The 24,530-nt window shown below is 36.9% G+C and overlaps 1 protein-coding gene across 1 annotated transcript in view; it reads left to right on the plus strand.

Annotated features, from left to right (window-relative positions):
• The window catches only part of LOC149202256 (uncharacterized), a 106,044-nt gene extending 82,078 nt beyond the window's left edge, over positions 1–23,966 (plus strand). Inside the window, exon 6 of the mRNA XM_089399924.1 lies at positions 23,586–23,966. Coding sequence (XP_089256050.1) covers positions 23,586–23,735 — 150 coding nt within the window. The 3' untranslated portion in view covers positions 23,736–23,966. The remainder of the gene's footprint in view (positions 1–23,585) is intronic.
• The last annotated feature ends 564 nt before the right edge of the window (positions 23,967–24,530 follow it).

Here is a 24,530-nt window from a genome sequence, read left to right on the forward strand (position 1 = left end):
GGGCCATGCTCTGGTCTATCTTCTTCACTAAGAAATTCATCCTCAAAATCTTGCCTCAGCTATGGAAGATATCATGCCTCAGTTGTATAAGCTTCTTTCATCAGACATTGAAGCCTCTATGTGTCAAACTTCGCTCCTCCTTTTTGCCTCAGACATACCCTATTTGCTGCCTAAGAGATCCCTTCGCTGGCTACCTAAAATTTCTGACTATTTCTACCTCATAGTGTGAATTCTCTACCTTAGAAATGTGAGCTATCTGCCTTAGAAATTGCAATCTATCTGCCTCAGATCAACGAGCTACTTGCCTGAGATGAGAGATATGAATTGATGCATAAGAGAGGTCGAATGCCTCTTATATATATACCTTTTGGTGGATGAATGGGTGCGTCTTTCAACTGAGCCGAATTTTAATTTGAGAAGGCCGACCTGACTAGGAAGAGGCCGACTTCACTATTTTGGAGCCAAAAACTTTAATTTCAAAGTTTCAAATTTCTTTCTTTTGAAAGTCCAAATGGGACTTGACACAAAATATTTTTCTTTTGACTCTTAGCATTTAAAATATGCTTTAAAAATTCATTAATGAATCAAACATACACTATGAAGATTGACCAAAGTTACAAAAATCAACAATCCTTCTTAACTAGGGAGGTATTCATAATGACTATCTCGATGTTCTCATGTTGACAACATTTGTCTATGAAAAGGTTATAACAAATTATCATCAAACTTGTCAGCATCTCTGACATCATCAACTGATATCTTCTACTATCAACATCTGTTAGTGGCAATATCCAGGGTGGTACCAAGCCTAAGGCTTTAGCATAAACATATCAGAACTCACTCCTCCAGAGTGATCATTCCTCAAATCTCAATGCCTCTCACTAAGCCAAAACGTTGAGATCTCAACTAGTAAGCACTCACTAACCCTTCCTGGTGAGCACTCTAGGCCAAGACCTCACTAAACCCTTGCTAGTTGGTGATCGGGTCTAGATGCTGAAGGACCTCACTACACCCTTCCCTGGTGTGTGATTGGGTCCAGGACCTCACTACACCCTTCCCTGGTGTGTGATTGGGTCCAGAAACTGAAGGACCTCACTACACCCTTCCTTGGTGCGTGATCAGGTCTAGGACCTCGCTACACCCTTTCTTGGTGTGTGATCGGGTCCAGACCTTACTCAACCCTTCATGGTGAGTAATCGGGTCTCCTCACCGAGAGGCACTCACTCTACCCTACTTGGTGAGCACTCTGGGCCTCTTGGACCATTCTCCCCATCAAGAGAATGTCCATCCATGCTGGTATCAAATTAGCACTCCTTCTCAATGAGGGGTAATTTGCAAAAGCCCCAAGTTGTCTTTGAAGTACACAATCTTCTCTCTGGGCAACGACTTCGTCAAGATATCCGTTGTTTGCTCATCAATGGAGATTTACTCGAGCCTTACGACTCTCTTCTTGCAACATGTATTGGTACTAGATCTCAAGGTGCCCTGACTTCTCATCCTGTTGTCACCTGCACCTGATCAACCAATCCTGCAAGTTGCAGTCTTACTACTTCATAACCCATCTTTGACACTGCAACATACTCGACCTTTGAGTGCAATAGATGTCTGCTTCCTGCTTATCCACGAGATCGGAGCCCAATTAGAAGCGATATACAAACTCTCTATGTTTTCAACACTCCTTGCCCAATTTGAATTTTTGCAGCTGTACTTCTCTGTTTGAGACATCTTTCAACCCATAACTGATTGTACCATGACCAACTGTACCATGTTGGTACTTCAACACATGTTGAGCTATATTCTTTGGCTCAACCATAAACTGATCTGCTTCCTTTATTTGATTCATCATCCTAATTGGGTATTCTTCCTGAAACAAATCTTGCCATAGTATTCCTGATTTGCGCCTTTTGTCATTGGTGCTATCAACTATCTAGTCAAGATCCTTCATTTGAGGCCAACTCTTTCTAAAGTTGATCAAGGGGTTCTGGAGAAGCCTTGAATTCTACCTCTAGAGCAAATCTTCTATTCAATGCAACTTCTTTCTGACACATGAGCTCCTCTGTTTTCGACGGAGAACAAATCACATAGGATCAACCTTGATCCATATATTTCAGAGGAGTTTGTACAAAGCCTTCCTTTTGCTTACATGTATAAGACTTCTTCATGTACCTCACTAGCTTGAGGTAGTTCTTATGCACACTTCTTCTTTCATCGAGGAAGATGATCTCTACATCCCATCTGATGTAGTTTTTAATAGAAATCACAAATAAATATCAACATAAGTGTACCTGACAAAATGTCCCTTCATAGGCTTTTTCCGTCTTACTGAGGTAATTCTTCGCTTTGTACCATCCAATCATACTTTGTCTTGGAAGTCACCATTGACTTCATAGTCTTTTTCCCTCTTACTGAGGTAATTCTTCGCTTTGCACCATCCAATCATACTTTGTCTTGGAAGTCACCATTGACTTCTTTTCGGCATAGATCGAGGTATTCTTCCATCTTGTTGATCTGTTTGCTCCCTTTGAATCCAGATCTCATCTCTCATCACAAATCCATGCTTTTGGGAGAGTCCTCTTGTCATTTCTTTGTTTTGTTCTTCCATTTGCTACTAAAGCTTTGGCAGCCTTTATTATGTATCTGCAATTCTCATTAGGAGGCCAAGGAAGAACAATCACAACCAAGCAAAGAATTTAAAAGACAAGGGATTAAAACAACAATAGCAACAATTAATTAAGAGAGATGTAAAATACTTACCTTTGAGAAGAATGTCAGCTCCCTCTTGACCTTTGGACTCCTTTTATCCATTTGCAACTTTATCAGCTTCATCTACATCATCATCACGATGTCATTTCTTTCTTGTCAGATCTAGGGTTTCTACTTTCAGCGGAAACAACCAATCCTAGGAATTTCTTATTCAAACCCCTTGGCATCATAGGGTTTGCAAACCCTAAATATGACATGTTGTCTTTGTCATAGATCAATCAATCTTATTCAGTTAAATTGCTTGACTTCTTCAAAACATTGTAGCAACAATTCTTGCAATGTACAAGGAGTAAATAATTCCAATGTTCAAATATCCGTCATACTTGAGTATTGCCTCAATATTACTGAATTTTAGCCTTTCAACTTAAACCCATAAGTTCTATCAATTACTTGTGCCTCTCGAGAGACCTTTTTGTGCTTAAATTTAAAAAAGGACATGGCCTAAGATGATCGTATATGACAATGGTCTGCAATATTTCCAAGGAAAGCATTCTAAAAACTTGGTACATGTCACTTCAGGTCTTCAAAGATTTGATACATGCAAGCTCATCTTCTTGAGAATACCTTTTGCCTTCAAAACTTGAAGGAGGACTTGACCCTTTTATCATAATTTTGTCATGTTAGTAATTTCACAGGTCTCAATAATGTCATTTCTCCTTGCCATATCAATTTATCAAGGGATGGACTTCTTCATGTTTGTCCTCAAGGAATCCTACATAAGATATGTCAAGACAATGTTTCCAAACAGGATGACTGAGATCTTTAGAATTATGACAATACATGCCTTATATGTCAATCTTTAGATTTTATTGCAACGCGGATCTCTAGCCTTCTGGTCCTCATTATGAATACAAGATTATTTAGGCAGAGATGCATAGCAGATCCATGAGGATCACAAAGATACATACCCATACCAGACAGGTAAGTTCCGAAATCAATCAGGTTGGCTTTCTGCAATGCATTTTGACTTTCTTTTATGTATAGAATAAAGACCCTTTTAAGTTGACATCAAATTGACTTCTGAATTGATTTAAGGATTTGGCTCCTTCAGAAGACTTGCTCTACAGTAACAAATTCTGAGATCAGGATATTAATCCTTGTGATAATTCGAGCTCCTGTTTAATTTAGTTTTTCAAAATTGTGGCAATAGAGGTCAGCTACTGTGGATATAATTCTTGAGATCACACTTAGTTTCTGTTCAAGCTTCTGAAGTTATGGTAGAATCAGAAGACTTGTGGCCATGAATTCTTCTTGAGAGCACAGGTATGCTTCGATGATGTCTGCGAGAGTTTGATCAAAACATGGGAGGGTAATTTTTAAGAATAATTTGTTTTCTTCAGCTGATCCTAAACAAAGGGTTTGATCCCTTTGAGATAACTTATTAAGGATTCCTTATAAGGTTTTGACCTTTTTCAAGGTTTGAGTCATTTGACCAACTGAGGCCCTTGGTAATATATGGAGGTCATTTGACCTAATACAAAAATTGGAAATCTTATCCATATGATCTCAGACGAGGTAGGCTCCTTCTGCAATGATTTTTAAACCTCTGCAATTTGCATTTGAAGGATTCGACCTTACCTGGGATTTCAGACTAGGGTTGCTTTCGACCCTTAGTCATATCCTTTCTATTGACCTTAAATTCTCTGTGGACATTTGAGAACCCTTTTGTTGCCTTATGATCTTGACATGAGGCCTTCTCGGTCAACTTGAGGCTGCAACAATTCTTGAAATTTCGGCTCTTGAGGTTTAGGGCTTTCCGAGATTCAGATACTGAGATTTGGCCTACTGAAATTTGACCTTCCGAGGCATTCGGTCCTCTAGGAATTTTAGGCTACCATACAGACTTACTGAGACTTGAAAGGATTCTGTCAAAGACTTGGCTTGATCTTTAGCGCTTCTCTTCCACCCATGCTCTGATACCATGTTGATATATTGATAATTTTTTTTTGATAATTTTGATCTTTCTCACATTCTTATTCATTATTCCATCATTCAATATTACATATAAGACATCAACCATATACATTTAAGACAATAGGATCACAAATAGATAGCCACACAAGAACACAAGAAATTTACATTAGGAAAACCCTCATGGGGAAAACCCAACAATCTTTTTCAATAGAGAATTCTTCAATTCAACAGAGATACATCTAGGTCAATAACTAGGTCAAACCTGGTCCATCCTCCTAGTCAAGTCAACTGGTGCATGCTCTAGTCTATCCTTCTTCTTCACTCAGAAATTCTTCCACAAATATGCAAAGATATCACGTGTCAGATGTACATGGTTCTTGCCTCAGACATGGAAGCCTCTATGCCTCAGACTTCGCTCCTCCTTTCTGCCTCAGACATACCCTGTCTGCTGCCTCAGAGATCCCTTCGCTGGCTGCCTCAGACTTCTGACTTTTCCTGCCTCAGAGTGTGAATTCTCGAGTAAGAGACTAATCAATTACCAATTCCTCTGGGTTACAAAAAAAATAAAAAATAAAAAATAAAAAACACATTAGAAATAGAAAATAACACATTATCCCATGCCTCCTATATATAATCAATAACACATTAGAAATAGAAAATACATACTATGAATAGAAAATACATACTATGACATACAACCCTTGTGTATAATGACATATTATAAAAACAATTATAAATATTAACATATACCTCATATGTTAATCAGGGAACATATTATAAAAGAAAATATATACGATAACCTACAACACTTATATATCATAACACGTTAGAAAACAAATATAAGCCTTTAACTCATATTCCATATTGCATTTTTATATACATTCTTAACAGTCCATTGATATAAATTCCATATATTCCACTCCATGCCACATAGTTGATCTTCTCTCCGGTTGGGATGAATTGTGTTGAGCATCACTTTGAATCTGAAGGCCATACGCGATACCATATATTTGCAAGTGTTATGTATCCTTTTTTCAGTAGCTAAAGGTGGTAACATAATATTATGTCTCAAAGGAGAGATCCTATTTAATCAATCTCCATCATATTTTGGAGGAGATAACACATTCTAATTTATTTATTACTGTACTTACCTCTGGATTGATTTCAACAACAAATTTAATTGGGAGGATTGCAGAAAGAAGAGAATTTTAGGAGTGTGGAAAGCATTATATGCTCTTCAAAACAAATGTAGAGAGGCAGAGTTATGGGATTGGAAAATGACTAAAGTACTTTTTAGACTCTTAGTTTTTCCAATGATATTATATGGGTGTGAATTATGGGCTAGTAGTACCCTCGTCTCAAAATGGAAACAAATTGAGAAGTCCAAAAATGCTTGATCACAAGCAAGTTCAAATAAAAAGTTTTGTTCCTTATGAGATAAGGTTGAGTGAAATAGGAGCAACTCCCATCGAAGCAATTGCTATGGTGTGTCTTATAAGATATCTAAAAAGAATTGAGCAACTGGGAGTAGGTAGATGGCCTAAAGTTATCTTCAATGAAGGCATGAGTGAAAGAAAGAAAACATGGATGAGACAAAACAACAAATGGATGCAAAAATGGGATATCTATGTCAAAACTTGTCTCTCAAATAGCAAGGAGTTAAAGAATTTTGTTATGGAGAAGTTTCGTAAGCATATATGGGGAAAAGAGTTGGGCAAAAAGAAGAAGTACTATGTTGAGGAATTCAACCCCACTTGTGATCTCCAACAAAATGAGTACATTGGAGCTAGCATTTCGTGGAGAGCAAAGATTCTTAATCCTCAATTAAGAACTAAATCGCATCAACTTTGGTGTGAAACAGACCAGTGGAAAAGACCTAAAGAAGCTTGGGAAGGACGGGTGTGTACTTTTTGCACTTCTGGGGTAGTGGAATCGGAAAAACATTTCATTTTAGAATGTGATGCTTTCAAAGACATTAGGGACAATTATGGCAATATGTTAGCATCTGCCCCTTAGGATTGTCTTTTCAACAACGGGATTGTTAGAAGATTGGGCCACCTCATCATCAGTTTGAATAAGAAAATTATTAAATTGCAAAAGGCGAAAGACAGGGTGGTTGGGATCCCATAGACTATTTTTAGTCTTGTGCGTTGAGAAATCAATACTAGTAGGATTAGGGTTAGATTTCTCTTTCTTGATAATTACTTGTGAATTATGTTGGCTTCTTTTACTTGTTATATTATCTTTCATCAAGCAATTACCAAATTATGTGTGCACGAAGATCACAAAAAACATAAGACACAATATGTAGCCACTCTGCTAGGGCAAAACCCCTATCTAGGGGAAAACCCAATGAAAAATATTTTCCTTTAATAGTTTTCCTTGAGACTCTTCACTCTAGACAAAGACCTCCTCCACACCAAGCCAACCTTTCCTTCTTCGATCCAACCTTCGACCTAGCAACAACAACACTTCGACCCTAGCAACTTCGACTTGGCAGCTTCCAACATCAGTGTAGATTTCCCTGTAGATTCACAAATCATGTAATGTACTAAAACACAAGACAAGAATCTACTCTACTCCTTACAGTGGAAACCAATGATCGATGAAGACAATAATCAACAAGGGGAAGATAATCAATGGCACATAACACAATATTTATCTGGGGAAAGCCACAGCTCAAAACCCCTACTATCTATATTGCATTAATCAGAAATCTGAGTGAAATACAAAGCTTTTTCTCACCAGAACAATTCCTGCACAAGTATAATCAACTCTCTACTCACAAGCGAGCTCAAGCCAAACCTTAGCCTATTCTGCTACTCTCCAAGCCCCTATTTCCTTGCATAATTCCTAGAGGAATTAGGCTCTATTTAATGAGGAAATCCTTCTCCATAACTGCACAATCCAAACTGAGGTCCTTCATTGATTGCATGCATGATCTATACAACTCGGTAAATCATACAACTAATATTACCCTATCCCTGCACTCTAATATCAACTGGGTCTTCCTCTGAACTGGCATGCATGAGTTATTCTTGAGTGAATCTCCAGTTAGCTGGAGTAGCATTGAGGATGCACCAATACACCAACTCACTACTAGACCTCTACTAGTTCCACCAACAGTTAGAACTAGTTTAACTGTCTATAACTCTGTTTGACTCTCTCTAACTAATTACAACTCAAATAAACTCAATTTGGACCCCTAAAACTTAGGGATCATACTTACATGACTCCAGATAGACTTTCAATTCGAAATTCCTAAGCTAGCTAAGTCAACTTAACTTAGTTAACTATTACAAGTTACTATTAGAAAATAATTACAATTTAATTCAAGGACAAATTAAATTCGATTTTCTAGATGCTATTTTTAACATTTCTTGTTGCTATTTTCAAAAATCAGCAGCAGCTTCGACCTTGACTAGGAGACTTCGATCTCCCAAACCAGCCCACAGGAGAGATAGAGAGAGAGAGACACCAAAACTTAGATTTTCTTCTTCCCTTCCTCCTTGACCAAACTCGCACTCCTTTTAATCCCTTCCTTCAACTTCGCACTTCTTCCCAGCGTCCAACTTCCGGCTTCAGATATCGAACTATGCTTGAGAAAGTGAAATGCTCAAATGAAGTCGAATTGCCTTGTATATATAACCTTCCAATGAGGTTGAATTGCCTTCCTTGAGGTCGACTTGGTGTGGAGGTTACATAATTCATTTTTGACTCAAAAATAATTCTTTTTACATTGTTCGAAAGCCCAAGAAGGGTCTCATAAAATATACAATGACTCTAATGACTCTTTATTAATCCTAGGAGTCCACAATGGGGACTTTGACTAATAAAATGATGACCCAAGCATGAAACCCATGCTTTAATAAGTCATTGTAACAATAATAAAAATTCTTTTGACAAATACATTTTATGAAGACCGAACCTAGTTACATTTTTCAACACTCCCTCTTAACTAGGGAAGTATTCATACGGACCATCTCAAACTATATGAACTATGAAGAGTTTAGGCACCGCAATGCTATGGACTAGATTCCTGACCATAGAAATCTATCCAAGGTCTGTCTTCAGTTTAGGCATCGCAATGCCACAAACTAGATCCCTGACCAGGGCAATCTATCCAAGTGGGACTAAGATGGACTAAAGCTTTCAGCCTCTCTAGGTACCATCAGGCTTACTTGCTAAGCATAAACCCAGGGATCTAGGTGCGTATTCGAGATCAGAGCCCCATGACCAACACCACCCTCCCTACTTCAGGAACTAGACAACACATAGTGCCGACCAAATGTCCTCCAAGGCAATGTGTCTCACACACAAGGGTTCAACAAATTTCTTCCAAACTTTTATCATCATCAACAAAATCAACAATATCAACCAAACCAAGCATGCTTCTAAGATACTCAATTTCTAATTAGGAAGAGACTTTGTTAGTATATCAGCTCCTTGATGGTCTGTCGGGACATACTATAGCTTCATGATCCCATCCTGCACCAAGTTCCTAATATAGTGGAACTTATTGTTGATATGCTTCGTCTTGGCATGAAACACAAGATCTCCAGACATCTTGATACAACTTTTATTATTACAATTAATCACAGTAGGATCTAGAGGCTTCTTGAACAAATCTGTCAGAAGCTTCCTCAACCATACAACCTCCTTTCCTACTTCACATGCAGCCATGTACTCTGCTTCAACACTAGTCAAAGCAACGTGATCTTGCTTGCTACTCATCCATGAGATCAGGGCAGATCCCAAACTAAAGCATCCTCCGATAGTGCTTCTTCCATCAGTCCCACTGGCACCCTAATCTGAATCTGTAAGCCAATCAACTTGACTTCCTTGCTATTGTACTTTAGGGAGTGATGTATCATACCACGAAGATATCTCAATATATGCTTGACAACTATCTAGCATAGTTTTAAAACTCCGACTTCGACTCCTACTCGGCCGAGGATCGACTTCGACTCCGACTCCGAAACAGTGATGACTCGGCCGGCTCGATTTCAATGACTCGGTCGTTGTAAAAAATACATTAAATATTTATTTTTTTTATAAAAAAACATAATTTTAAAGATTTTAAACATAATTTTAAAGATTTTCATTCATGTTTCCAAACACATAGCATTATAATATATATGGAAGACAACATATGATCAAAGTAGGCTCATGAACCAATCCATTATATCAAAATGGTACCCAATGGCAATACATACTCAACTGTCATACATGATCAAAGACTCAAAACAAAAAACACATAACCAAGGAGGCTAGAAATGGCCTCTACAACAAAAGTAAACTGTGACTAGACTCCAGTACTAGTACTACTGGCTAGTAGCTATTGCTAGAGGAGCCAAGATCATGTCGATCAATCTTTGGATCATCATTAGAGTCAGATAGGGGGCCCCATGGCTCCTCCTCATCATCATCATCTCCAACTGCAACTGTAGAAGTGGTACCACTAGCAGGCTGTGCAACTGCAGCAGGTGCAAGCTGAGATAGAGTAGATATGCGGCTGCGCTTCTGTCGTGGTTGAGCAGAGGAAGCACCTACAACTGGAGTCCTTGCTGGCTGTGAGACTGACGCTGGTGGATTGGGATCTGCATTCAACTGAACAACATGTTCATGTTCAACTGATGTCTCGATATCTAAATCTAAATCAAGATCCTCATCAGGATCAAACTCTGCTGGACGACTCTCCACTACCCAATCTGATGTTGGATCAATGTCTTCCAACACAATGGGATCTAAATCAGGGCTTTTGTTCAGTAAATGGTTTCGTCTGAGCCGGAGGTTGTATTGGACATAAACTAGATCATTTAACCGTTTTTGATCCAAACGGTTTCTTTTCTTTGTGTGAATCCTCTCAAAGACAGACCAACTGCGCTCACACCCAGATGCACTGCAAGTTTGACTCAAAATACGAATTGCAAACCTTTGCAATTCAGGACAATGGCCACCGAAGGCCTCCCACCATTGTGCTGCAAAAAACATAGGAGTGTAATGAGTTAGCTCAACAAAATTACAAATTATATTTAACTTTCAAATTATAAACGATTTAACAAACTTAAAAAAAAAGTAAAATTATTAAGAATTTGAAAATTGAAATTTTTGTTTACCTAGCTCATCTGCTTCTCTTGCAATCTTTGCTAGGTTCTTCCCAAAGGTACTTGATGCATTGCTGAAGGTTGTGACCTGTCGGTGTATCTCCAGCTAATCAGACTCCAATGGGATCATGCGATCAATGCAATCAGTCCATCTCTGACCTCCCCCCTCAAAGCTCCTGACTCCTTAGCTTTATGATGATACCGTGGGGTCAAAAAATACCCAGCTGCATGTATAGGGCAATGGAGTTGATTGTTCCATCTTTCATCAATGATTGCCCAAATGGGCCCATACTTTGCCACTCTATCCTTGTATACCGTCTTTATTTGCTCCTTTGCTTGATCCATAGCCTCATAAATGAAGCCCATAGCCAACCTTTCCCCATCCACCAACCACAACACCTTAACTAGTGGCTCAACAAGCTTCACAATCTCTGCTGCCTTTCTCCAAAAAGTTTCTTCATAGACTTTCCTTTTCAATTCTTTTCCTTGCGGTTTGTTAGACCAATTGCTTTGATTCCATTCATCACTGGAAAACATCTTTTGCAAGTTTCTATGTTGGGAAATAGCAAATCTAGTGATGGCAGGCCTAATAATATCCTTGCCCCCAGTGTGTTTCCTCATGAGGCTCAAAATCAATGTATGATTGTAGATAAATTTTGTTATACTTTTGGCATGATCTATAGTGTTTTTGACCCAATCTATTTTTCCAATATCCTCAAGCATGAGGTCTATGCAATGTGCAGCACATGGGGTCCAAAAGATGGTCTTGTGTTTTTAACTTTTTCCTCTAACAGTTTACCAGCAAGAACATAGTTAGAAGCATTATCTGTGATGATTTGAACAACATTAGCCACCCCCACCTCCTCAACAACCTGATCCAATAGGTTAAACAACAAGTGGCCATCTTTTACCTTATCAGATGCATCAACTGATTTTAAAAACATGGTTCCCCGTGGGTAGAAGACAAGAAAGTTTATGATGGTACGGTTTCTTTGATCAGTCCATCCATCTGACATGATGGTACATCCTGTTCTTGCCCATGAGTCCTTGAACTCTTTCAAATACTCATTAATGGATTGAATTTCTTTCTGGAAATGATACCCCCTTAGCTCATGCATAGTAGGGCCTTTGAAGCCTTTTCCAGCAGCATGTATGGCATCAAACATAGGCTCATAATATGGTGAATGAGCAACATTAAAGGGGATATCAACATCATACCACCATCTAGCTATGTACTCACAAGCAGTCTCCATCAATTCTTTCTTCCAGTGGTCATATAAAGTGGGTTGCATTTGACTTTTACTAACTTCAGGACCATGTGCATCTGATGGAGAGGAGGGAGTGAAATAACTTTTGATAGTCACATCACCCTTTTTCATTCTACCCTTTCCTTTATCTTGAACATAACCAAAAGAGGGAGGAACATATCGGAAAGGGTTGGATGTATCAGTTTGAGGGATAGAGGAAGAACCCTCAAAATCATAATGGGGGTTGGTAGCCATCATTTTTTGTATCTCCCTCTTCCTCCCAATTTCAGCTTGCATGTCTCTTTGCCTAGCCTTATCATCTTTAAATTTCTCAAAGCTGGCCAACAATTGCTTCCTAATCTCCCCAATTTCTGGTGAGGTACATGGGGTAATTTGGCCTCTAATCCCTGCCAAGTGTTGTTTCAGCCTATTAATGCCCCCAGGACCGACCTTAATTTTCCTATGGCAAAATTTGCATTGCATTTGACTATCAACCATTTCAACATATGCCCAAGCAGGATCTCTCGCTCTAGGTGCCATTTTTTGACTAGGAAATGAAAGCAAACAATCTGAAAATGAAAAAAAAAAAACATTGATTCAATGTTCATTTCTTTGACAAAAACCACTCTCTAGGCTTTCTAGATATGCATCTAAAATTTAATAAGCAAAAACAGATTTATAGAGGTGAAAAAAAATATCTCCAAGCACAAACTACCTCCTCAAGCTTGCTCCAAGAATCGGCTCCTCAATGCTGCTCCAAATGGCTGCCCAAGAAGCTCCTCACTCCAGCTACAATGCTCCCCCAAGACTCCTCACTGTTGCTCCAAAAACAAGCTCAAGAACTGCTCACTAACTCTCAAAGAAGTTCTCACTCAAATGCATGAGATTGCTGTGAGAGAATGAGAGCATTTGAGTGTGTTAAATAGGGTTTGGGAGGGGGAAATGGACCCCAAATAACATTTAGCTAATTCATATGACACCTTGGAGTCCAAACCAATCAGAAAACAACTTAAAAATTCATTAAAATAATGTTAAATCGCTGTTTTACTTGGGTTATGGGCCGCTGTTTGTGACTCGGTCGAGTCAATACAGAAACGGCCGAGTTGGCTGAGTCAGCCATGACTCGGCTGAGTCATTCAATGACTCGGGCCGTTTCTTCAACCGAGTCAATCCTAAGGGCAATGAAACGGATCAACTCGGCCATTTCCGTTTCGAAACGACCGAATTTTAAAACTATGCTATCTAGTGATCACAAGTAGGCTCCAACCTAAGTTGCAGGAAACGTAGGGTAGGAGGCCGTTTCCGTACGGAAACGGAAACAAAACCCTGAAACGCGTGTGGTACGGCCGTGAAACACATTTCCGACTGTATTGGCATGATTCTCGATGCGGAAATGTGGCTAGTATGGCTGAAAATGCGTTTCACGGCCGTACGACGGACGTTTCCACTTGTAACTTGTGTTTTTTTAATTTTTTTTTTTAATTTATTTGTTTTCTAATTTATTATTAGGTTTTCCTAATGACTTCTAGTTGCTTCTAAATGCCTGTCTAAAGTTATAAAAGTGAACTTTTGCCCTAGTGTTGATATGCAGTTCATCAGGAAGTTTGAGGCATATGCAGTTCATGGTAATGTTAAATTCTTAAAATAAAAGTGATATTCTCCTTTATTTTTCATTTCATCTTTTTACTTAAATTTTTAACATGACCATGAAATGACTCAGGATGTTTGAAAGTGGTTTCGCCCTCATTGGATTTCATATGGAGAAAGTAGAATTTTAGATCTCACTCAAAATCTAGCAGACTTATCTGTTTTTCAGGATTTCAGGATTGTGGGGATTGCAATGTTTCCATTGGATTTTATCATGTACTAGGGTATGGAACTTGTATTTAATCAAGAGAACCAAGCCCTCTATGCAGGGGAGACTCCCAATAATCAAGAGCATGTAGGGTACTAGGGTATGAAACTTGTATTTAATCAAGAGCACTAAGGTCATTCGACTATGTAGGAGGAGACTTCCAATCAGGCACGAGACAAGAAATTAGAAATTTCTCGTGGCTGATTTGGGATATTTCTCTTTTCATTATGTGATCATTCATGAGTAAATGTGATGTAAATTTAGAGACTTATAGTTTATGCATTGACAATTGACAATTTTATCATAATGTAATAAATTAGAATGTATCATATATGCTTTGTGATTGCACATATTTCTTAAATGTCCTAATATATATATATATATTCGTGTTTCCCTGTTTCCAAAATTTGGGGAGGTCGCATTTCGTATCGGTTCCCGTTTTGGAAACTCGTACCCATTTCCCCGTTTCATGCAACCTTGGCTCCAACTGAACTGATTGAGTGTGTTCACAACAAAACATATATCTGACCTAGTAATTGCCTGATACATCAGAGAACCCACCAACTGATGATAGGAGGTAGGAGCTCCTTAACTTCTTGTGATTGGTGGTCATAGGAGAAGTCATGGGCTTGGAATCCATCATCCCAAATTTCCACAACAACTTGATGATGTGCTTTCCTTGCCTCCAAATATATCCCCCCAGGATTTTTCCATACTTCCAAACCTAGTTAATAGTGCATCAGTCCTAGATCCTTCATCTCAAATTCAACTGTCAGCGTCTTCTTTCATTCTTGTATTCTTCTCTTCACGAACCCAATTCTTAGAAGGTATGCATCCATTCTTGCATACCATGCTCTAGGAGCTTGCTTTAAACCATACCGGGCCTTCTTGAGTCTATCGACATGAGTGTCCCTGCCATTTACCTCAAAGTGTACGGGTTGCTCAATGTATACTTCCTCATCGATGGTCCCATTCAAAAATGTTGTCTTCACATCCATTTGATGGATGTTCCATCCCATTGCAACAACCAACGAAACCAAAGATCTAATGGCGGTATACCTTGCAGTGGGTGCAAAGGTTTCTTCATAATCTTTGCCTTCCTTTTGAGAGAAACCCCTTGCAACAAATCTGGCCTTGTATTTATCTATGCTTCCATCAACAACGTGTTTGATCTTGTAGATCCATTTTGAGGTTACAACCAATTTGTCACTAGGTCTAGGAACGATTTCCCAAACCCCATTCTTCATGATGGATTGATATTCTTCCTGCATATCTTTCTTCCATACTTCTTGATGAACAACTTCTTCAAATGTAGATGGTTCTACTTCAATTAGTCTTGTCATATATGCTGCGTATCCAGAATATCTCTTCGGCCTTTTGCTTTCCCTAAAGTTTCCTTTCGCAACTCCATGCCCTTCAACATCTCAAGAGTGGATTTTAACCAATTTGGCCTCTTCCTTGTGCTTGGTATGACCACATGTTGAATAGGCTCCCTTGGTCCTTCTTCTTCCTCTTGAATTGTAGAAGGGTTGTTGAGTTGTACTTCTTCTTCTTCAAATATGGGTAGATCTTCGTCATCGGAATCAATAGGAATATCCTTCGATCTTTTGTAGGCTTGATTCTCATCAAATATAACTTCCCTGCTTACTTCAATGTGTATCCCTTCCTTGATGTAGATTTTATATGCCTTTGAGGAGAGACTATAACCAACGAAGGTCCCTTTGATGCTTGTAGAGTCCAACTTCTTTTGTTTGTCTTTTGGAACATGGATATATGCAAGACTCCCAAAGATTCAGAGATGGTCCACACTTGGCATTATTTACTATGAATGCTTCCTCGGGTGTCATATTATTGAGAATTCTTTGAGGATTTTTATTTCGAATATATACAACTGTCATTATTGCTTCTCCCCATAGAACTTTGGCAAGTCTTGATCAAGTAGCATTGTTCGTACACCTTCTTCAATTGCCCTATTCTTTCTTTTGGCCACTCCATTTCGTTCAGGATAGTAGGGAACAATAAGCTCCCTCTTAATTCCTGCTTCTTCACGATACGCAATCAATTCTTTAGAAGTGTATTCCCCACCATTGTTGGATCTCAAAGTTTTTATGTTTCTTTCGGTTAGGGTTTCCACTTCACATATAAACTCCTTGAATTTCTCAAATACTTCATCCTTTTTCTTGAGAAGATAGAGCCATGTCTTTCTAGAGTGATCATCAATAAATGTTACATAGTAAAGATGACCTCCAAGTGATTTGTCAGACATGGGCCCACACACATCAGAATGTATGAGGTCTAATATTTCTTTAGACCTTGTTTCACTATTTGAAAATGGTTTTCTTGTATGTTTTTCCAAATATCATCCCTTGCAAACTCCTTCATTATCTTCTTTGATATCGGGGTGGCCATGAACTAGATGTTTAAGAGTAGGAATGACCTTGTAGTGAAGATGACCATATCTTCTATGCCATAGCTCAATAGGAGATATTTCCATATGAACTAGGGCTTGAGGAGGTGGTGTAATGAATCTATACAAACTTCCTTCACGAACTCCAATAACCCTAGCTTTATCAATACTTGAATCCTTTCCCCAAACCAATACCTTTCCATCAACAAAAGCAACTCTATCCCCTTTATCTTCTAAGTAAGAAATTGAAAGCAAATTCTTTTTCAAACCTGGAACATATAGTATGTTGTTGAGATGTAGTTTTGCTCCATTCCCCAACTTCAAAGATGTTGATCCCAGGCCTCTAACAACATAACTTTTGTTGTCTCCCAATTCAACTGCATGGGAAGATGGTTCCTTTGATAGAGTTTGTAGTTGCTTACATTCCCCTATCATATGCCTTGATGCTCCGTTGTCAATGATCCATGCATTATCATCATTAAGTGATCCTGTAATTGCAACTAAGAAACCTTGACTCTTGATCTTGTTGAATAAGTAGTAGACAATCTTCTTGATCCATCTTCCTGTAGAAGTGAATCCCATTCTTATCATAGAGGGAGTAATCATTTCCTTCAAGCCAGCGAGGTGATCTTCAATCTTCTTCGACCTTAGCACTAATACCATGTTGAGAAATCAATATTAGTAGGATTAGGGTTAGATTTCTCTTTCTTGATAACTACTTGTGAATTATGGTGGCTTATTTTACTTATTTGTTATATTATCTTCATCAAACAATTACCAAATTATGTGTGCATGAAGATCACAAAAAACACAAGACACAAGATGTAGGCACTCTGCTAGGAAAAATCCCTATCTAGGGGAAAACCCAGTAAAAAATATCTTCCTTTAGTAGTTTTCCTTGAAACTCTTCAACCTAGGCAAAGACCTCCTCCACACCATGCCAACCTCTCTTTCTTTGATCCAACCTTCGACCTAGCAACAAAAACAACACTTCGACCCTAGCAACTTCAACCTAGCAGCTTCTAGCATCAACAACAACTTCGAACTTGACTAGGAGACTTCAATCTCGTAAACCAGCCCACACGAGAGAGAGAGAGAGAGAGAGAGAGAGAGAGAGAGAGAGAGCAAAACTTTGATTTTCTTCTTCCCTTCTTCCTTGACCAAACTCGCATTCCTTTTAGCCCCTTCCTTCAACTTCACACTTCTTCCCAGCGTCCAACTTCCAGCTTCAGATATTGAACTGTGCTTGAGAGAGTGAGATGCTCAAATGAAGTCAAACTGCCTTGTATATATAGCCTTCCAATGAGGTCGAATTGCCTTCCTTGACACTGACTTGATCTTCTTGAGGCCGACTTGGTGTGGAGGTCACATAATTCATTTTTGACTTAAAAATAATTCTTTTTACATTGATCGAAAGCCTAAGAAAGGTCTCATAAAATATACAACGACTCTAATGACTCTTTATTAATCCTAGGAGTCTACAATGGGGACTTTGACTAATAAAATGATGACCCAAGCATGAAACCCATGCTTTAATAAGTCATTGTAACAATAATAAAAAATATTTTGACAAATACATTTAATGAAGACCGAACCTAGTTATTGTTTTTCAACATTGTGGACGTTAAAATATCATTCATTCATTTATTCTTCGTAGTGATTAAATCAACAAAAAGTAGCTCGACACCTGTGTACTACAGAATGTTCTTGTAAATTATGGTCAATACCAGGTATATAAGCAGTGATTTCAAATCCCGCTTTCAGTCAGCAGCCCCCATTATCCAGTGCAGCATGAGAATATGAACTAGGAAGGTAGCATTCGATCTCTTGACTAGGGACTGCCTTCGACTCCCCTTTTCATGACTGAACCTCCTGCCTGTAATAGTTAACAGGTCTAGCAAGTCCTTTCAAGTGAAAGAAAGACAAGGGTAAGGCGATGATCCATCCCATCCTAGTGCTGGTACACCTTTCTCGGAAGATGTTGTCTGTTGCGGCCAGTTCAAAGGAAATCATTACAACAAGAATCAAACACTTTAATGTCACGAGAATATAATGAATCAAACACTTTTTAATGTCATATATATATATATATATTGTTTTTTTTGTTTTGTTTTTTTTTCTTTATAGTGTGGTTCACGAACAACCTGGTCAATGAGTGGTTGCTAAGTCCACGGGAAAATCTGGGCTAATCGCCCCTCGGCCTATTGGTAAGACCTAACCCCAAGGGCCTTGGGCAGAATCGACCTTGTGACCTCCCGATGGCGAGGCACGATTTTTGACCAACTGAGCTAACCCTTGGGGCTATATATATATAAACGAAGCCATCTTGTTTGTTAGAATAACCCGTGGAATCAAGAATGTCTTAACCTAAGTAGTTTAATTTTAAGTTTTATAGTAATTCACATTATTATTGTGATGGTCTTCTTTAGTCCCCATTCAAGGGTCAACAACCAAGCATATGGTGTAAGTATAATTGTACACAACTTCCTTAATTCAACAATTCAAGCATGATATATATATATAAATATATATATATATATATATATATAGTTTGTTAGAATAACGCATGGAATCCAGAATGTCTTAACCTAAGTAGTTTAATTTTAAGATTTATAGTAATTCACATTATTATTGTGATGGTCTTCCTTAGTCCCCATTCAAGGGTCAACAACCAAGCATATGGTGTAAGTATAAGCATATGGTGTAAGTATAAGCATATGGTGTTCGATTCCTGCAGGGCTGCACGTTCTGCAGCGTATATGATGGTGATTGTTTCGATCGAGTTTCGATATGATGTGTTGACTGTCAGCTTGCTGACATGTATGGGCTTCGGCCGTATTATGACTGGGCTTCGGCCATATTATGACTGGCTTCGGCCACAATGTAATTATGAGGGCTGCGGCCATATACAGATTTTCACTCTGAAAAAAAAATAATTGTACGCAACTTCCTTAATTCAACAATTCAAGCATAATGAAACACAGAGGATAATTAGTCTTGGGATTTGAGATTATAATTTTTATGAATTAGTGTAATTATATAAATGAAATTTATAATTGGCATTAAAATATTTATTTTTATTAAAATTAAAATCATATAAATTAACTAAATTATAACTTTATTTAAAATAATAATAATAATAATTATTAATGATAAAAATAATTAATATATAAATTAAATATATGTATATTTAAAAAAAATCATATATCAATATTTTGTAATATTATTTTTAATTATGTTGATTCACTTTTATCATCGAGATTTTTAATTTGTAAATCAGCTTTGTTACATTATGATGGGCCAATATTATGACTTATCAATATTAACTCATTTCATATGACCCTTGTTTGTATGACATTTTTTTATTTAATGAATTTAATTAAAATGTCAAAAATACATAACTATTTCAAAATAACTCTGAGTCTTTAATTTGTGTATACTATTAAGAATGTTTTAAAATATTACGTGAAAGTTAAATCTGTATCATCCACCTCATAATTATTGATAATTAAATTAATATTCTGGAATCCCTATTCCAAAATAACCAGTGAAACTCACAGTTTTCTTGGATGGTATAATTTTCACATTGTACTGTAATGATACAAGTTCAACCTGTTGTCACCCAAAGTGTACACTAAGGCCACAATGCTCAGGGCAAAGGTTGTCACTCTAATCTTTGCCCACTGTGTTCTAGCTATCTCCTAGACAAGCTAAGGGGGGTAGTCTCTAAGGGGTGAAAGATGGATGATGAAGGAAAACTTGTTAGAAACCAACAAGTTCTAGGAGATGCAATGAGAGTTATCTTATTAACTTGACTTAAATTAAATGCAAGCAAGATTAATTGAGCAATGTTTTAGGATATTCAATTAGATTCGACAATTTTGATTTAAAGTTATAAGACCAGTGCCTTTAATTACAATGCCCAGAGAAATAAACTTGCAGGATTGAAAGGGTTATCAAGTCACAAGATAACAAATGCTGCTTGATGGATGATCAACTAGCCGATAATAAATGCAAAATTAACTCAGGATGCAAATGCACGGTGAGATTAGAAGATGATTTGTGAAATGAGATGTTAAAGCCTTGAAGTACTTGGATTACAATTTTATCTGAGTTATACACTAAGTACTTAAGCAAAGATTCGAAAGGTAATCCCAATCTCAAAGATAAATGCCAATTTTCTGAAGTGCCAACAAAGTAAATGAATGATTGAAATGTACAATTTGCCACCAATTCAAAATAGAATACTTATTCAATCTTACTGAAATTACCAATGATAAATATTTGAAACTCAAAACTAATTAGTCCAAAGATGTTCAAAATAGATCCAATTCAAATGCAACTTAGAGTAAATTTCTTTAACTCAAAGAGATTCAGATTTAAGCACAATTACCATTCACAATTAAATGGAACAAGAACACTTTGAGCAAGTTAGAAAGTTAGATGCCAGTAAGTCCTTACAACTATCTTCTTGACTAAATATGCGAGACAAATGTTCTTTAGACAATGAGCATATGTGTGTGTGATTTCAAGAGATAGCAAATTAAATTCAATGCCAATAAAAACCTTGCTGAAATGACCTTAAAGGATAAAAATTTCAAAAATTTTCCTCAGGATAGCAATAAAGTTTCTTATGACAACAGTGAATTTTAGATAACAAACTAATGCTAAATCAGTGAACAAATATGCCAAACAATCATTCTTTCACCAAACTAATAGTGCTGATATTTCATAGATATTTTTTTCGGCAGCAGTGAGGAATTTAATGTCAAATGCCAAATGTGTTTGATAATCCTAAGTTTAATTATTTCATTGAATAACCAAAACTGAAGATGCAATTTGTTTCATGATATGGTTTCCATTAGCGGTGTCCTGCTTTTATGGATATTGGTTATCCATTTGCATTGGCTTTTCCCAGAAAGGCTTGCCTTTATCTCCCTCGAGGTGTTTCCTTATTAAAGCTTTCATTTATTTCCTGCAAATATTTTATATTTTTTATTAGCTTGATGTTTTAGACAATGATAGAAATAGAGGTTTAGATAACGAAACCTGAGGCCCTAGGTCTTGAAGCAATTTGTCCAAAATATTCTAGTGTGTGCCACCTGAAACATGAATCTTCTCCCAAGAAACTTGATGATAGATTAACTCAAAATTTAAAGCTCTTACCACAATGATGAGCAATCTGAAAAACACCAGTTTCTGCCTACACTTATCTTAAAATTTGAAAAATATATCAACCCAAAATTTTATCTTTTTCCTTTAGTTCAAATTTGAATGGCAAAACTCTGATTTAACTCACAAAAAGTATTTTCGAAAATTTACCACAGCGATAGAAGGGGTTAAGAACTGAGAGTTTAGAAGCATATTTAATGATTAGAAGGGTTGTTTTAAGGGTAGGAGGCTGCCACAGGCAACAGGTAAGGTAACAGGGCAGAGGAGAGGAGGAAGGGATGATTGTGATAATGAGAAGGAAGGATCGGACGAGAGCAGCGAGAGAAAAAAGAGGAAGGGAAAGATGGACGAAGGGAAAGGAGGGGTTGTAGGCCAGAGGAAAGGGCCATGCTGAGGAGAAGAGGGTATGGTAGGGCTAACACAACATGGATAGGGCTGAGCAGAAGGCTAAGGAAAGGTTGCGTTAGGCAATTAGAGGCAACGCTGGGCCTCTAGGCCTTTTAAAGAAATTTGAATTTTAATTTAGAGAAATTTTTGGCCCAATATTATTTTGAATTCCAAACTGAGATATTTCTGCCTACAAACCCCAAATGTGAATGATTCAATGAAAGATCTAATCGTTTTTCTCCTGCAAACAAATTTTGAGCCCAGATTTTGCCCTCTACGGTCTAGATTTGGCTCAGATCTGAAGATTTCTTTGGCTGATTTCTCAGATCTATTCCCGCACGAGTGAAAAGAGAAAAACCCAATACCCGATATATACAAAAATAGAGAAAATGCCAAAAACACAAGTGTTAAAACTCAAAATTATGTTATAAAATTTCAAATCTACACAAGTAAATTACAAATCTATACAAATAATTTACAGATTTATCAGATCTGAGGAGTATGAGTCCAACTCTGCTCCAAAATATGTAGATCTAAGGCTATTTCTATTTAGCTATTTAGCACAATTTTTAAGAGAGAAATAATTTTAAAAGAGGTACTAGCCCAAAAAACCCTGCAAGAGAAGCTTCATTATATAAATCCTGAGGTTTCAATCAAGTGGGCTCTTAAGATATTATGCCTTAGGAGTCAGCTGGTCCAACCAATGACTTCCCCAAACACCCAAATTTCTTAAGTACGAATGAATTTTGCAAACACTAGATCAAATTGTCAGATCGATAGAGATATAAATTAACAATATAATCTTCAAGAATTAGAGATACCTGCTAATTCAATCAAATTACAATTGCTACTTTAGATCTAATAAACTATACAAGATCCCTGTGCAATAGATTATTCTACAAAAGCTCTTAATTGATAATTTATAAGTAATATTCAACAGAACATTAAAAACATTATTACCATAAAATACCAGAGATTAACATTGGCATCAATAAAACCCCAAAAACTTTGCTTTGTTATCTCATGGGGAAACAATGAAGCATCTATTTTTTCCTTTGGCCAAGTTGTGTTAGGAGCATGTCAGATTGATTTGTCTACTATCCTTTAAAGGCATTTTCATTGGTGTGCAATGTTATTGGGTGACTCTAGATTTGCGGTTCATTCTTCACTTAGGGGTATTTGGTATTGCTTGAGAAGTTTTGCTTCATTTGTTCTCTAGAAGCTTTCATGCAAATATGTTCTCGAGAATGAGGTTAGCTCTTTATCTACCATGTCTTTTCTAGAGATAAGAGGTATGTACACAATTGTTGGCAAAAAGGGTTTTTGTTGATCAATGCCAAGTTGCCAAGACTGTACTGCCTATTAAGATTTTATTGTTATTTTTGTTGCATTAAGGAAGAGGATGTAAATACCATTATATATATGCTTCACGCTTTGCTTTTCCTTGATGTAGATATTTTTTGTAAATTTTGTAAAGTATTTTGCCAGGAAAAAAGAAGAGATATTACCATGAATACATATAGTAGTAAAGGTACTCACACGCACAAATGTTTGTAGTCAAAATATCTTTAGAGAAAGATTTTGTTAAGTTGGGCATGTCTCTTTGATGCTATATTCATGAGACAAACTACTCTTTATAGTAATGATAAAGAGTTTTATTGCAGTAATGATGCTCTTTCAATTCTTTTTTCTTGTGTACATTTTGCTTTACTAATGCGTTTATTTGTTTGCAGATTGTTTTCACTGACGATAAATATGTCAAAGAAACATTACTGAAGGATATTGATGAAAATCAACTACCTGAAATCTATGGAGGGAAATTACCTTTAGTTCCAATAGATGATTGTGTTGTACCAAATTGGCCCCCAATAACCTCATGTTAGGAATCTAGAAGAACTTTAATAGTGATGATCATATTGAAGTATACTAGTTGTTCTTTAGTGTTTGTACTGAAATCATAAATTGTTCCTCAAATTTATTTCAACTTCTTACAAGAACAAAAATATATTTAAAACAATGAAAATGTTCAATGTTAACTATTTAGAATAACTTGTTAAAGTAATGTATATCCAATTTTAGCAAATGATCTTGTATGTAACATATTTTTTCCTTTATTGGGAACATTCTTCCTCTCTCTTATTCCAATGAGAAGACATGCTTGACTTCTAAAAATGAAAGAAAATGTTTAGAAATGAGATTAGAGTTGGTTATTTGTCAGTGATAAATGATTTTATTTTGATTCTGTCGCAAATTATATACTAATTTAATTCTTAGTGATGTTGGAAACATAAATCGTTTTTTATTTTATTATTATTTTTAAAATTTTTATTTTGTATATCTAAGTTGTGTTGTTATAATGAACTTAGAGCTATAATGGCAATACATTGGACCAATTAGATCAACTACACATCCCTTTGGCATATTTTTGGTCTACAATCTTTTCATTACAATGGATATAGAAATCTATGTTGTGTCATCACGAGCATAGAAATTTAATGTCAATGCACTAGACTAATACTAGAGCTTCCGGACATCACTTTGGCATATACAATAATGTTAATGTTTATGGTAGTGTAAATTTCGATCATTAGCAAGGCACATGACCATAGAATAATATAATAAATTCCCATTTAGCTTACTATGAGCATTAGAAAACTTTTATTCGACTCATATCAATT

Source organism: Pinus tabuliformis, chromosome 2_1, assembly GCF_031772625.1.
Source record: "Pinus tabuliformis cultivar Carrire ecotype Pingquan chromosome 2_1, CPIR1, whole genome shotgun sequence".
Taxonomy (NCBI): domain Eukaryota; kingdom Viridiplantae; phylum Streptophyta; class Pinopsida; order Pinales; family Pinaceae; genus Pinus; species Pinus tabuliformis.